The following is a 15815-nucleotide window of genomic DNA, read 5'->3' on the forward strand; positions in this document are numbered from 1 at the left end:
TCTATTGTAGGGAATGTGCTTTTTCCACTGAACAGAGAGCCCCCCTCTTTTATTCCCCAGCTCTACTGCACCTGCACTGGATCAGGGAGCTACTGCCATTCACCACATCAACAGAGAAGACATCTCTGACAGCACTCAATTCATTACATTTCTTCCTGCTTTTCAAACCAACGCACAAAAAAAAAAAAAAAAAAAAAAAAAAAAAAAAAAAAAAAAAGTATTGCCAATCAGTGCCTGGGGTGCAGGGAAGAAATCTTACAATACTTTATATTCGCCACTCATTTTGGATTTCATTAGTCAGAAAACTCCTCAGCCAGTTACAACTTTTCTTTTTCTTTCTTTCTTTCTTTCTTTCTTTCTTTCTTTCTTTCTCTTTCTTTCTTTCTTTCTTTCTTTCTTTCTTTCTTTCTTTCTTTCTTTCTTTCTTTCTTTCTTTCTTTCTTTCTTTCTTTCTTTCTTTCTTTCTTTCTTTCTTTCTTTTTCTCTCTCTCCTTTTTTTCTTTTCCTCTCTCTTTCTTTCTCTTTCCTTCTTTCTTTCTTTTTCTTTCTTTCTTTCCCTGCTTAGGGGGCTGCTGGAAGCAGGAGCTGGGGCCGGTGTCACTCCCCTGCCTCGCCGGGGCTCCGCAGCCCCGGGAGTGGAGATGGGCCCATGCCGGGGCTCCCCGGGAGAGTTTATTCATAATTCATGGGAGCAGAGCAGCTCTCCGGAGACGAGGGGAAAGCAAGGGCCGAAGAGCCCGAAGTATTTTGCAGCAGTTGCGGGGGGAGCGGGGTGTGGGGGTGTCACTGGGGGTGCCGGGCCAGGGGCGGCGGGGCCGGCGGCCACTGCGGGGAGGGGATGCGTCGGCCCCCCTAACCCATGGAGAAAGTTTTTATCGGCCAAACTTCTCGAAAGGGACTCCGGGGAATTTGGGGGTAGCTTGGTTTCTTGAAGAACCGTTTTTCAGAAGCATTTGCAAGCGAAAGAAACCGAGCCGAGGGGTTTAGATTCAGGTATTTGATCTCGCCGGACCCAGACATCTAATTAGAGTGGCCTCAGCGATTGAAATGTGTTAATTCCCATTGTTCCCCGCTCAGATCCCTTGGCCCTCCACCGCTGGGATGCTCTCCTTTTCAAAATTCTAAATAAAAATATTTCTATTTGAAACAACCAACCAAACAAACAATATCTGTATTTCCCCTTTTTCTGGCCCATTTTCCTCCATCACAAGCAAAAGCAAAAGCAAACTCCTGAGTATTTTTCTCGCAGACGCTGGCAAAGAATAACACCCCCTCTGTGGGATCTTAACAGAAATAAATCACAAGGAGCTCTTGCCTACCTGAAGAGTAGGAGGAAATCCGACTGTCTGGTTTCGGGTGTAAAGTGTGTATCGATAAGGAAGACACAGCCGACTCAGAAACGGGACCAAATTAATCTATGGGTTTCTTTACATCACCCCCTGTTAGGATGTGTGCTTTGGAAATATTGATTCATTGCGACAGGAAAGTCGCAACTACTGTGTGTGCATAACACGGGGAGGACACGGAGCGAGAACCCGCAGCAACGCAAAGCCCACTCACGGGAGAGCCAGATTGCTTTTTAAGCTAAAACTAATAATTTCATAACTGATTCACATTCAATCTGGCGCCAATGACGTCACGGGGTATTAGCATACGAGGAGGGATGAAGCCAGTGTGGCTGGAGTTGATAAGGTGCCTCCTGAGGAATTCGCTGCTTGTTTTAATACATTAATTATTTCTCTGTCTTCCTCTACTTCTGCAATTTGTAAGAGCTTAAAGGAACCATCATTCCCAGCGATGCCAGAAGGACACGTTGGAGAGCTTCTCCCGGGGCAGCGGAGCCCGGCAGCCCGGGGCAGCGCGGGGATGAGCCCCAGCCCCGCTCCCGGAGCCCGGCCCGGCCGCCCTGCGGAGCGCTGCGAGACTTGGTTCTAATGGAGCCGCCTCCGGCCCTGCGCGTCCCTACTCGCCCGAGTAAGGTCGGCTGGCCCGGACCGGCTGCCCCAGCGCAGGGAGCTTCCCGCAGGATGGGAGGCGGGTTGCAGGATCAAGCCCTCAGCTTGGAACGCGTGTGAGTTGTGAGTGTGCGTGAGCGACTGTGAGCTGGTGTGCCAAGACACCCCTGCAGAGCCTTCCCGCGGGAAAGCCCTGGAGAGGCCTGTGTCTTTCCAGCACCCGGTGGGATTCTCCCCCTACCCCTCCCCATCCCCATCCCCTGCCGTTAATCACGATTTTCTGGAGGAAAAAAAAAAAAAAAGGCGCCCACATTACGTCATCAGCCCTGACTGCTGCGGAGATGATGGGGTCACCGAGGACCCGGGGCGGGGGAGCCCGCGGGGGGCCGGGCCTCCCCTCCCGTTCCCTGGGGCAGCGGCCGCCTGTCCGGGAGCGGGGGCACATCCCGGAGCAGCTGGGCTCGGGACAGGGGGACGCGCTATAGGGAGACGGCAGACACAGCCCAGCTCCGTGCCCCGGGGCTAACAGCTCTCCCCCGACGTCCCACTGCCCCCAGAGCTTGTAGGAACCAGCGGCACGGCCGCTTTGGCCCCACCGAGCTGGGCCGGACCCCGTGGAAGCGGCCTGGCAGTTCCCCGCCCGTTAGGGTGACCCTCGGGGACCCTCCCGAGCTGCGGCCGCCTCGCTCTTCTGAAGAAGGCAACTGCCTTGGAATGACCGCTCGGTGACTTGAGTCTGAAACTCATTTGGAGGGAAGGAGGGAGGGAGAGGCGCTTTTATCAGGGGGTCGGGGGAACAGGTAGGGAAGGGGGCAAAACACAAACAAAACACAGAGAAATCCTAAAAGAATTAAATTTAAAAGGGACAAATTAAAAAAAAAACACCTAAACAAAAAACCTCAAAACATAAAGCCACTCTGCACAAGCTGTCGCCCGCATGGCAAAGGTCCTGCGAGGCGGCACGGTGCGCCAGCCGATGAGCCAGGGACAAACTCCTGCAGAAACTTCTCTGGCCTGGCCCTGCTCCGTTTCCCGCGGGCGCTCGCAGCGAGGACCCCCCGCCCTCGGGCTTCCCCCCGCTCCTGCCGACAGGGCTGCAGCGGCCCGGGCCTCTCCTGCGGGACAGCCGGGCCCGAACCCGCAGCACACTGCTCGGGAAGGGCCGCCAGTGCTCTCCTCCAACATTGCTGAATTGTAATGAAAAATTGCAGCTTGTTTCGGCGCGCCCCCTCCCCCTGTACGCACAGGCGCACACGGATACAAACACACGCACACGCAGGCACACACAGGCACACTCACACACGCACTCTCACACACGGCTGAGCCACAGCAAACCCTCTGCGAACTCCAAAGCAAAGCTCCAAAACCGTACTGCGAGGTTCGGGGTTTCGCTTTGTTCCTCCTCGCCGCTCCTCCCGCCCGCACCTGCCGGCGCAGAGGCTCCGCCGAGCCCGGAGCGGCCGCGGTGCCCGGGCAGGGCCGGCCCGCAGGACGGAGCTCGCCCTCCCGTTCTGGCACAGCCAAACGCGCAGCTCCGGGAATTTCCATTCCACCCCGGGCTCCTTTCCTTTCCAATTCGCGAGTGAACCAGCCCCGACACTCACTGTAGCGCTGTACGTCCTCGCCAAGTGAATTGATTCCTCAAAAGCAAAATAGTACCAAACTCTCGCAATTCCCCGTGCCATCGTCAGAAAAACTGGTTTTAATTACCAAAACTGAAATAGCGGCGGTGCTAACTAGCAGGCGATCAAACCGCAATCAAACTTAAATCTCTGAGCAGTTAGCTATAAACTGTCAGCAATTGAAAAGTAAACCTGGTGCACACAAAGGCTCTGTTTAATTTTCTTGTTGTAATGGCTCTAAATGAGGACCCCATCACTATGCAGTTAAGCGGTGTTGCTTGTCCCCCTGAGGCGCTGATCAGTTCTTTTTAATGTGAGAAAACTGGCAGCTCGAAGCCCGTCAATGGAGCTCCCACAACAAAAGTCCTGAAAAGCTGAATGAATTGGGTTTGTAATTACTGCTTCCCTCTCCCCCCTTGCAGCTTATCTCTTATTCATTCAACATACATTATTGTCACCTAATCGCACACTCCCAACGTTATTTTGGGGTTTTTTGCTTTTTTTTTTTTTTTTTTTAATATCTACTACTACGGACATGTTTGTTGTAGAAATTAAACCAAATAATCCTCCCTTCTCTCTCCCTTCCTCACCAAGAAAAATGTTGAAACGACAGTGTCAGGCGAGGCTGACTGGCGTTAAAAAAAGCAAAGACGAAGCTCTTCTGCTATCAGAATGTCAGCATTTTGCATATATCCTCGGAAATCTCACAACCACCGAAGCAGGTTTTACATTTTAGTATTTGAGTTAGATCAGGATTTAAATGACTGAAGTGTATCTAATCACGCCTATCAGTAATGGGCCTCTTTCTTTCAGTGGGACTTACATTATATACTACTTAAATTGCTGGGCTATCTGCCTCCCATTCGGAGGCAGATATCCAGCTCTGCTGCCCGTTGGGGACGAGGAGGAATTAATATTTAGAGAAAACACTCTGCTGTGGGGATCACAGTCACCCCTGATGTCCCACCCGGCACCAGTGGTCATCTCAAGGAATCAAAACGTGGTTTCGGCCAAGAAATGTGTGTCGGCAAGCGAGAGCCACGGGCTGGAGCCGGGGCTGCGAGGCAGAGCCTCTCCCCAGATCCCCCACCGCAAGAAGCTGTCGGTTGCAGAAATAAGTACAGCTATTACAACCAAATCTACTAACAGTCTAAATAATTAATTGAACCATTGCTCTTTGACCCTTGGAAAGTCCAGTAGGGACCCGTTTGTAGTAATAATACCCCCGAATGAGCCCTTGTCAAATATTCATTTAGTGGTTAATGTGAGCGATTTCCCCCTGGGACAGTCTGTAATACCAGCTTCCCAGCTTTGGCAAGAAACCCTGCTAATCTACCTCTCCAGTTCCGCAAAATATTTTAACACCCCAGTACTTAAAAAGCCGTAAAAAATCACAGGGGAAACTATAATCTTATCCTCGGGTTCACTTCGGCTGTGTAGAAGGTTAGGGAAACATTACACTGGCGCTCTTGGGCCGAGCATCACTCTGGCTGTAAAATACACAACAATTCGCGAGAGGGAAAGCACGGAGAGCCCCAAAGGTCTTCAATAACCAAAATAAAAACATACCCACGAGCTCTGCTACACATTTCAGCTGCCATAAACGAAAGCCCAGGATAATGGCTTAGGTGTAAATGGCGTTGTTGAATGTGTTGAATTTAAAATGAGCAGTGGACAATGGCGTTCCTCTAAGTAGCACTTTAAAAATAAAACTGTTCAGCTGTACATGTAAAAAGCTTTGGGTTATCCTGCCTAAATGGATAAATGGATGGATGGATGGATGGATGGATGGATGGATGGATGGATGGATGGATGGATGGATGGATGGATGGATGGATGTAAGGAATCTGTCCAAGGGATATCAGGTTTCAACCACATATATTCCAAATCGTACTCCAAAATCTAAGCTTAAACAAATTGCCCTTATAAAAAGTTGCTGAATTCACTAAGCCTGAATATGTGGCTTAGTTCCTTTTGTTTAGGGGTATTAGGTCGCCTTCTCTATGCGAATTGTAAAAGGACCAACATTTCCAAATACCCCCCTCGAATATTTTAGTTAGCACTTCAAAAAGGGGCCAGGTTTTATTGCTGTTAATTGGCTAAGATTCGCTTTTAAAAATGGAATCGTGATATCGATTGGGCTTTTATTCCTGGTTCTCTTTTCTCAGCGAGGCAAGCGGGAGCGGGGATGTGGGCTCGTTACCACGTGAATAATCCCCAAATGCATTGCAAACGCTCACAGCTCTGAAAAAGAATGTTTTACTCGTTGCATTAGCGTAAAAGACACAGAAAAGGTTGAGAACCTGCAAAAATTGTTTTGCCCAAGTATCGCTACGGTGCAGAAATGAAAGAGACAAAGGGAGCTAAACTACAAAACCAGGCAGTGAGCAAACCTCCACGTCTCCTAGTCTGGCAATGCTAGCTTTCATCTGGACACCAGGCTTCAAGGATGGAGGCCAGAACTGAGGTTAGGAAATAGCAATACCAAATAAAAGCCACAACCAGTCAGGTAATTTTGTGTGTGTGTGTGTATGTGTGTGTGTGCGCGTGTGTGCATTTTACCCAGCCTTCTTTCCCCGACCTAAAGCGAAATCCAGGGGCTGACAAGAAATACTGGAGAGCAAAGCTCAGCAGTGCTTGCTTGCCCCGTTTGTGTGCCCACTTTGTGCCTTGCTTAAGCCAAACATCACATGCTTTCCTTGCCACGTACCACATGCCATTAGCAGAACATACGACCATTTTGCAATCACAGTACTTCAAATCCCAAAATTCGTACCATTATTATTATTATTATTATTATTATTATTATTATTATTATTATTATTATTATTATTATTATTGTTATTATTATTATTTACATCTCCCTCGCGCGCGTTTCCCATAAGGGAAGCCGCGTTAGCAGCACCAAATACCCGCTGGGGCTGCCGCAGGGTCTGCCCGGCTGCGCTGCCCATCGCCCCCTGCCCTGCCCGGGCCGCGGGGCCTGGCGCCGGCCGGGGCCGCCAGCGCGGAGCGGCGCGGAGCCCCGTCCTCGGCAACTGCGGGTATGACTGTACAAAGTAAAACTCTACCTGGCACGGACGGTGGATCTCTCCTTCTATATGGCGGGCGCCACCGCTTCTCTTTGGGGCTGTGGCCGGCTGCAGAGAGTGTCCGAAACGGGGCTACACCGCGCTGGCAATTTAAGAAATAGGATTCAAGAAAGAGCTGTGATAAAACGTGAAAGTCTCTGGCATTCGACTGTTTTTGTTTGTTTGTTCGGTTTTTGATGCTTCTTACCACTGCCCGGCCAACGCTACGCCCGCCCCCACCTCTCACCTCCTCCTGCGCGGCCCAGGAGCCAGGAGAGGAAAGTTTGGGAAGCGGCGGACAAAGGGAGCGGGGAGGGCTGAGCCCGGCCAGGCCGGGCGCGCTCGGGTTCCCGGCCGTGGGAAGCCGGCTCCCCTCCTGCCTGCCCAGCGGAAGGAGGCACGGTTGGGAAAGGGAAAAGAGAGAAGTGCATTATCCGCCTGTGGGAGCCAGGAGGCCGCGGCAGTGCCCGCGGCCCGCCCGCCGCTGCCGCCGGCCCCGCCAGCCCCAGCTCGGCCCCACCGGGGGCAACAAGTGGCCGAAGGCAGCGGCGACAGAACCCCCGGAGCCCGGCGGGTCCTCGGGAGGGAAGGGAGGGAGCTGGGAAGCAGCCTCTCACTCCGCGTTCCCGTCCCCCCCGAAGGAGGCACAGGCAGTTATTCCATTAAAGCTACCGTACTTTCTCTCTCTACATACATACCTATAAAAATATTCATGCGTTATATATATATAGTTATATCTTACTGCATTATTTATCGTATTCGGTTGGCTACGATGATACCTTCTACGGCATAAGTAATTCAAAAAACATCTTGCGTTACAAAAATAAATCCAAGACTCAAGCGGAACTTCAGTGTCCATATGTCAAAAATTTATTTATCTCAAACTGTGCATAATGGAGTAAAAACTTAACTTGAATATGTACCTGTTATAAGGATGGTATTAGTTCAAATATATACATGGACTGTCGGCAGACTGATTTCAAATAATACAGAGCCGAATCTTTAAAATACAACTACGGAAAATGAGGAGAAAAAAAAAAAAAGAACTTAAAATATCATCACAATAAATTTACAGAAATATTACAAACCATAAGAAAATATTTCAAACACAGTAATTTCAGGTTGGTAATTTTCCTTTTTTTTTTTTTCTTTTTTTTTTTCCTTTGAACAGGATGAAGTCTGGAAACAAAAAGTTATTATAAATTAACAAACGGAGTGTGAACCTGCATGGCATGGCAATTTTTGCTTTTTAACAAGAAGTAAAAAAAAAAAAAAAAAAAAAAAAAAAGAAAAAAATTTAGTACAATCTAAACGTTTGCCCTTATGCAGCAAACCAAGCCCATGGTTCGCAAGTACTCATCCTACATTTTTTATCTTTTGTACAATTTCTAAAACAATTTAAATGTCCAAATGCCATAAAATAATTTCCTCTCGCAGCTGCTATAAATTCAGCTGCCACAACCACAATGGTCCAAGAAGACTCTAATTTTTAAAAATAATTGGCAAATTCGCGAGCTTGTTTTTTTTTCTTCTCTCTATATTGCCAATGGACATTCTGATTGCCATGTGTCTTTTGATAAATACTGTACAAAAGTTGCCTGCAAATATTAAAACATCTTCCTCTTCGCTCTTTGAGTCTAGCTCTAAATATTATTGGTAAAGACTTTTGCAAACTTTCTGCAAAGTTCCTACCGTTTTAACTAGAACTTTTTAAAAGTTTTGTGTAGTTGCTTCCCCTCCGAGATCTATACAAGTTCCTTGTCGGTTTAATTTCTGACCCCCCCCCCCCCACAAACCCCACCCCCACCCCCCTTCCGGAGTTTTCTCTGTACAAAAATAGTCCAAAAAAAAAAAAAAGTCCAGAATTTCTAATAAAAGTTTTTTTGTTGTTTGTTTTGTTTAGTTTTCCTTTCCCTCCCCTCCCACCCCCCCGGCCCCTTTGTCTTACATATGTGATAGAGGGAGTGTGCCATTAATGGCTGTGCCAGGAACAGGTGCACTCTGGTAGTGTTGGGACATATGAAGTCTGCTTGGGGCAGCTGGTTCTGGTACTTCAGCACCTGGTAGATACATGCTGATCATGTCCCGAAGGTCCCCAGCTTGGCAAGGAGCCCTTGAATGAGACGAGGAAGTGACTACGGGGGGACTGGAGCTGGATTCCGTCTTGACCACCGAGCCCATGGAGCCCAGGGCCATGCCCGGGGTCCCTTGCTGGGAGTAGGACATGCTGTAGGTAGGCGATCCGTTCATGTAAGTCTGCGAGCTGGTCATGGAGTTGTACTGCAGGGCGCTCACGTCGTAGCGGTGCATGGGCTGCATCTGCGCCGCGTTGTGCGCGTTCAAGCCCGGGTGCTGCGGGTAGCCGAGCTGCTCTTGCATCATCCCATAGCCTCCGTTGGTCCAGCCGTTCATGTGCGCGTAACTGTCCATCCTCTGGTTCACCCCAGCTCCCAAGGTGGCCCCAACCCCTACCCCAGTCGTCATGGTATTGGTGCCCGGTGCCAGTAAGCCCCCCGGCAACGTGTACTTATCCTTCTTCATGAGGGTCTTGGTTTTCCTCCGGGGTCGGTATTTATAATCCGGGTGCTCCTTCATGTGCAGAGCTCTGAGCCGCTTGGCTTCATCAATGAAGGGTCTCTTTTCCGCCTCGGATAAAAGTTTCCACTCCGCCCCGAGCCGCTTGCTGATCTCGGAGTTGTGCATCTTCGGGTTCTCCTGGGCCATTTTCCGCCGCTGCCCGCGGGACCACACCATGAACGCGTTCATCGGGCGCTTGACCCGGTCCGGGCTGTTCTTCTGGTTGTTGGCGGCCGAGTTGGAGTTGCCTGTGCCTCCCCCCGAAGTTTGCTGGGGGGCGGGAGGTTTCAGCTCGGTTTCCATCATGTTGTACATTCAAACTACTTTTGCTGGAACCAGCCTTGAGCAGAGAAACGAGGAGCAGCCGCAGCGGAGTCCCAAGCCGGACTTTTTTTTTTTTTCTTCCTAGGGAGGGGTAGGAAAGGGGGGAGGGGGACTCCCCAAAACCACACTTGGATCAAGATCAGGATCTTCTTCTTCGCTGATGGATTAATAATGCTAATAACTGCTATTATTACCGCCGGAGTCTTGATTTTAAAAAACTTCTTCCTCCTTTTTCCCTTTTCTCTGCCTGCCGCTCTCTCTCTCTCTCTCTCTCTCTCCCTCTCTCTCTCTCTCTCCACCTCGGTCTTAAAGAGCCAGCAAACTACTTTACCCCCTTTTGCAAACACACACACTCTCTCTCTCTGCCTTGACAACTCCTGATACTTTTTTGAACAAGTTAATAGACAACCATCCATGTGATGGGGGCTTGTCAGGCAATAAATGCGTTCGCTCCGGCCAATCAGCGCGCGGCGGCTCCGCCACTGAGGACAAGTCTCTTCCCCTGGTTTTGCATGAAACGGGGCGGGGGCTGGGCGCGCCGGGACGGCTCGGCGGGGAGGCGGGCCCGGGGGCGGCCCGGGCGGCCACTGGGAGCCTTTGTATCTCCCCTTCCAGCAACAGGTCACACACGCCTTTTGGAGGAAGTGGGTAAACAGCATTGTTGCTACGTGGTGTTTTTTTTTTTCTTTCTTTTCTTTTTTTTTTTGTTTTTCCCCCTTTAAGTTGATGTTGGCTTGGGGCTAGGAGAAGCCATGGAGGGAGCGGAGCGGGGACGGCTTCCCCCAGCCCTGTGCCGGTCCCCCTCGGGACAGAGGGGCCGCCTGGCTGCGCGGGGCCCTGCGAGTGCCTCGCTCGCCCCGTCCAGGCCGTGCAGTCCCCGTGAGGCGGAGCCCCAGGCGGGCCCTGCTGCTGCTGCCGCCGCTGGGGAGCGGAGCCCGCAGCGCACCGCCCGGGCAGAGGCTGTGCCCATCTCCCGGCCATTCCCCGGGCCCTGCTCCGCGCCACAGCGCACCAAGCCCTTCCCCCCGGCCTCCGGCCTCGCAGGAGGGGGATGTCCAGTGCAAACACGGGTTTCCCACATGCCATCCCCGCCGAACACAAAGCGGGGCCGGGACCCCTCTGCAGGTGCTGGGGAGGGATCTGGGCCGCGCTCCGTCTACCGCTGGGCCCGGCGGCACCGTCACCCCGCGCCCATTGCGGGCCGCGGGCGGCACCGGGTGGGCGCAGCGCGGGGCTGGGGGGACGGCCGGGGGCTACAAATACGTAGTTTTGTTTCCCTTGTTGTCATTACACGGGCTTCACAAAGCCCCGGCTAAGTTTACTTCCACTCTCTTGTTGGGATCTTTGTTGCTGAACCGCACTTGACGACAAAGGAAGGAGGGGAGAGAGGACGCGGAGCGGGAGCGGGGGGAGCCGCTCGCCGCCCTGGCCGCGCTCCCCCGCGCCGCTCCGCGCCTCCCATGCCTCGACGGGGTTGCTCCGCCTTTCTGTGCGATGGCGCTCACGGCGTGGAGCCGGAGGGGGTGCGGGGCGGCGGAGGACCCGCAAGGGCCGGAGCGCGGCCGGGGCGCGGGGCGGGGGCCGGGGCAGCGCGGGGCGCCCCGACGGCCTCAGCCCCTCAGCCGCGGCGCTGCGGCGCCCCCTGCCGGCCCGGCCGCGCCCCGGGCGGGAGGCGCCGCCGGGAGCCGCGCGAGGGCCGGGGGGAAGGGAGCGGGAAATGACACCCCGGCGGAATAATAATAATAACAGTAATAATAATAAAGATAAAGAATAAAAATAATAAAAACCGACCGGCGAACAGGGACGCATCTATTTTTTTCTTTCTGTACGTAGATTATGCAAATAAATCCTATCGGGTCCAATGCGTTTAATTCGAAAATGTATGTATAACCCCTAGATAAGTGATAGGTTAAACCGTGGAAACATAGGTGCAAATTATGAGATGTGGGGTATAACCGGATTCTGATTGTCCAGACACTCGTGAATGCATGGCGGCTGTTAACTGTCTTATTGTTCTCCCTTTGGTCTCCAGTTGATAAAGTTGTTAAAAAATAAGTTTAGGGATAATTATTTTGAATTTTTTTTTTTTAAGAGTGTGGGTGGGTGGTGTAGGTGCTTGCTCATTGTGCTAAACCGATAAGCGAGGGCTGGCGGTGCGCAGGCAAGGGGTTATTTTTGCTCTGGCTGTAGCTGCGGGAGGAGTGTGGGGTGCACGGCCCAGAGCTCCACGCAGGACCAGGCATCGTGGGCTGCCTTGTGCTCACTGAGAGCCTTTCGGGGCCTGGTCCTTTCCTAATTGCATTTGTCATACGAATAAAGGGTGGGAAATGCCTAACAATTGTGCTATCGGGAGTATTTACGGCTCTATTTTAATTAACGCTTTTAATTATCGATGCAATAAACTGGCATATATACATAATAGTGCATTACAGGAAATAAGGTGAGGGCGATGGCTCTTTTGGGGCATTTTGTGCCTTTCCTCTGGGTATGGAGGTTTGCATGGTTGGGAATACACACACGGGTGGGCGGAAGCAGAGGCAGACCGGGAAGCTGGCTAAAAAAAAAAAAAAAAAAAAAGAAAAAAATAAAAGGAAAAAAAAAAAGATGAAATGGTCCCTGATTTTCTGTATTAATGACAATAACACCACTGCTCTCTAAGAATACAGCCAGGGAAGGGAGGCCTGCAGAGGGACGGTTTAATCTGAGTGGATTTAAAAAATCGTTGCCTTTGGTATAATTTATGGAAATGAAAAGTGCTTACATTAAACAAATAGTCTGCAAATGTTCTCAGTGATGGGCTCTGCGGCACACGCACTCTTATTTCCAGGTTATGAGTCTCTTAAAAAGAAAATGAATGTTAACTGCTTGCATTTTATATATTTATTGTTCTAATGCTCGCCGATTTTTCTAAAAGCCCTACGGATACAACCTATCGTGTTAACTGTATCGGAAAGCATATACACATTTTTATATTATTTTTTTCTCTGAACCTACTAGTAACCAATCTAAAGCAAACTATTAAGCAGACTTGTGGAGATGGGAGATTGCAGCTCCATTTTTTGTCCTTAGCTGCAAATAGAGGTTTAACTTGCAGTAATTAGGTGAGAACTAGCCAAGCATCTTACTATTATGATGCTTGTTAAAAACGCTTCTTTTCTGCATCTGCATTTGAGTGTGTTCCCCTCCACTCTTAATCTTCTTATGGAAATGAAGGCGAACGGCAGGGAACCTGCAGAGACTTAGAGAATGTCCTTGTTAACTGGAATTTCTCAGCATTGCTAATTAGCAGAGTTTGACGACCACCAGTATTGGGGAAAGCTCTGTTTAGCCACTCACAAACCCTTCCGAGGAAGAGCAGACTAATTTTATTTTGTAATTAAAATCTGAAAAGGCCCCTATTTGACAGTTAGGGCTATGAGAGTTTTATCTCCCCGTGAAATAATTACTGCCTTGATAACTCAATTTTCTGCAAAATGTCAACTGTGAGCTCCAAAAGTTTTAATTTCATTACGTTAAAAAAAATAGGCAAAGACGAAAATGTACAGATAAATTTCCTCTTGCCCCTCTTAGGCTGTAGCAGCTCAGCGCCCAAGTTAGTCAGGGAAGTTTTAATGAACTAACTATACTCCAGTCTCTGGGGAATTTCAGTCATCACATGGTGGGTTTGCAGTGGTATCCCGAGGAAAACTTGGGGAAATAAAGTCTGAAACGCCCTGGAATAAGGGCCACATTCGGAGTGGGTGCGGGCTCAGGACAGGGACAGGGGTCGGGGGAGCCTTCCCCAGCCCCAGCAGGGTCCCGAGCTGCTGCAGGTGCAGGATGTCCTCAGCCAAAGAAGGATGTCAAACGGACAGCCGGGGAGACCCTCCGGGCGCTCGGAGGGCTCCCGGGAACTTGGGGAGTTTGGCGGGGCCGAGCTGGGCTGAGGCCGGGGCCGCTCTGCCTGCGAGGCCCGAAGGCGGCTCTTCGGGGAACCTGGGGGGAGCCGGGGCGCCGCGGCAAGTGTAATCCACTCTGCTTGCGTTTGGGATGTTTTTTATTATTATTTAAAACGGTTTAATCTCCTTTTTGTCCCTCCCTGTCCAGCAAGTAGCCCGATTGTCGCTCTCAGAAGTGGCATTACACGTACAAACCAAGGAGGGGGCGAGCCGCGGCCGGTCCCGCCAGACCCCATTTCGCCCAATAATTTCATTCAAGGGCTCTAAGGACCCTTGAAAGCCGGGGAATACCGAGGGAGCCCCGCGCTGCTCCCGGCCTCTCCTTTCATCCCTGTTCTCCCGAATGGAAGCGCGGGGCGAGCACACGTGCGGCCCGGGCCCGAGTGGGGCTGCGGGGCCAGGGGCTGCGGGGCCCGGGGGCAGAGGGGGCTGCGGGGCTCTGCGGGGCCAGAGGGGGCTGCGGGGCTCTGCGGGGCCCGGGGCCAGAGGGGGCTGCGGGGCTCTGCCCGGGCCGCCCGCGCCGCGGGTCCTGCCGTGCCCCCGGAGCGGCCCCACGGCCACCTCCCCTCCCAGCGACCACCGCACGCGTGAGCCGGTGCTGCGGGGCTGGGGCGGCAAAACGAAATAGCCGAGAGGTTAAAGAAAAAAAGAGAGAAAAAAAAAAAAAAACAAAAAACAAAAGTGGGGAGAAACAACAAAAAAAAAAAAAAAAAAAAAGGCAGCTCCGGTTTTTTCCAGTGCTGCAAGAGGAAAAAATTAAAGAAAAATTAAAACTCGGATCCTGGAGGGAGTTTAACGTACACAATAAGCAGCAGAAAAGCCGAATCGCTCACACCACCTCTCGAAGTCGCTTTCAAAAGGCTTCTCAATAAAAGGAGAAGCCGATTGTCCAAACAGGCTTCCATGACTCTTCAATAAATAGCTAACATCTTCCTCAAACTGTCCGCGATTTTTGTTCTGCATCTAAAATCACACTCCCGGGATTTCTTTCCCAAAGGAAAATATAAGTGAAGCCCGTACTTTTTCTTATGTGATCTTTAAAATAAATCTGAAAATCAAGATCAGTGGCGAGGATAAACTTAGGAATTACTGTAAAACGTAACGGGGTGAAATTACAGTTGAATGTTGGCTCTTTAGCAGGAAGGCAACCCCCTCGAACGGGATCCTTTTTGGCAGTCTATTTAAAGTTATCTTTCCTTCCTAGTTTTATAAGAACAAATGAGTTTTCTTTTCCCATTGTAGTTGAATGAACTCATGTATATTAAACACAAAACCCCTCCTGAAGAAGAACGCTAACTGCTTTGCTTAAACCCACAAAAGCACAAAAATCCAGAATTGAAGGTTTCCAATTCCTGAATAAGTCCCCTTAACTCTCTCAGGCTCGCAGGAGAGAGACTGGGGACATTCTCTGAAAGTCTTAATGCCTGGAAGGGGCTATCTCAAATGTATTGTCTTTTCCTAAAGTTGAGGCTTCTATTTTATTTCCCTCTTTCCCCTTCACCATCTTTGTGTTGACTTAAGAAAATAATGGTCAAAAAAAGTGTCTGTTCATGGGATCACACGTGTCGCCCAAATCAAATGAAGTCCTCTTTGGCCCCTGCACAGTTTTGATGGAATTATTCCGGCTCTTCCATTGAATTCACACCGTTTCCCAAAGAAGCTGTGGCAGTTTCAATGGGAACGCCTCAGGCACAGCCTGGGGTGCTTCAAGGTTGCTTCTCTCAACGCACCTCAAACCCTGGCATCCCGAGGCATGGTTTGAAAAGTACCTTAAAAAAAAAAAAAGGCAAAAAAAAAAAAAAAAGCAAAAAAAAAAAAAAAAAAAAGCCCTTTCCAGTGATTCTCAGATCACTGACAAGATCGCCCATAATGGAGCCAAGACGGTGACTTTTATCTCGCTGTTCCTCATAGTCCTTAATTTGGAGCTCATTGACAGGACAGACGGTAATGACACTTTCAGAACTGTTATGGTCTGGAGTGACAATCTCTCCATCTCGCCCATGGTTTATTGACACCATGGGCTCATTGTGTCAACTTAGGCTTGTGATTTCAGAATTCTCCAGCGACGGGCTCGTTGGAAGGATTTTAATTCAAATTATAGACTAGCTGTCTATACAGTGAATTCATATTTAGACGGCGCTTAATCGGGGCAGAGAGATGGTGCTATAAATAATAACAACAACACTTCCCATGTGTCTATCCACTGTCCTCCATCCGAAGATCTGAACGAGCCCTTGCCGGAGGAGGCCCGGGCACAGCGGAGAGAAGCGAGGGGGCCTGGGGCTCCTCCAGGAGCAGAAGGGAGCCCGTGGGGCTCCCCGCCGTCCC

The 15815-nt window shown here is 50.5% G+C and overlaps 1 protein-coding gene across 1 annotated transcript; it reads right to left on the reverse strand.

Annotated features, from left to right (window-relative positions):
* Positions 1–8590: 8590 nt before the first annotated feature.
* SOX2 (SRY-box transcription factor 2) lies at positions 8591–9957 on the reverse strand. The gene has a single exon (XM_059855711.1). It carries the CDS (start codon positions 9538–9540, stop codon positions 8593–8595), a length of 948 nt encoding a protein of 315 aa, XP_059711694.1. The 5' UTR covers positions 9541–9957; the 3' UTR covers positions 8591–8592.
* Between the last annotated feature and the right edge of the window lie 5858 nt (positions 9958–15815).

The sequence above is a fragment of the Haemorhous mexicanus genome, chromosome 10 (genome assembly GCF_027477595.1).
Source record: "Haemorhous mexicanus isolate bHaeMex1 chromosome 10, bHaeMex1.pri, whole genome shotgun sequence".
Classification (NCBI taxonomy): domain Eukaryota; kingdom Metazoa; phylum Chordata; class Aves; order Passeriformes; family Fringillidae; genus Haemorhous; species Haemorhous mexicanus.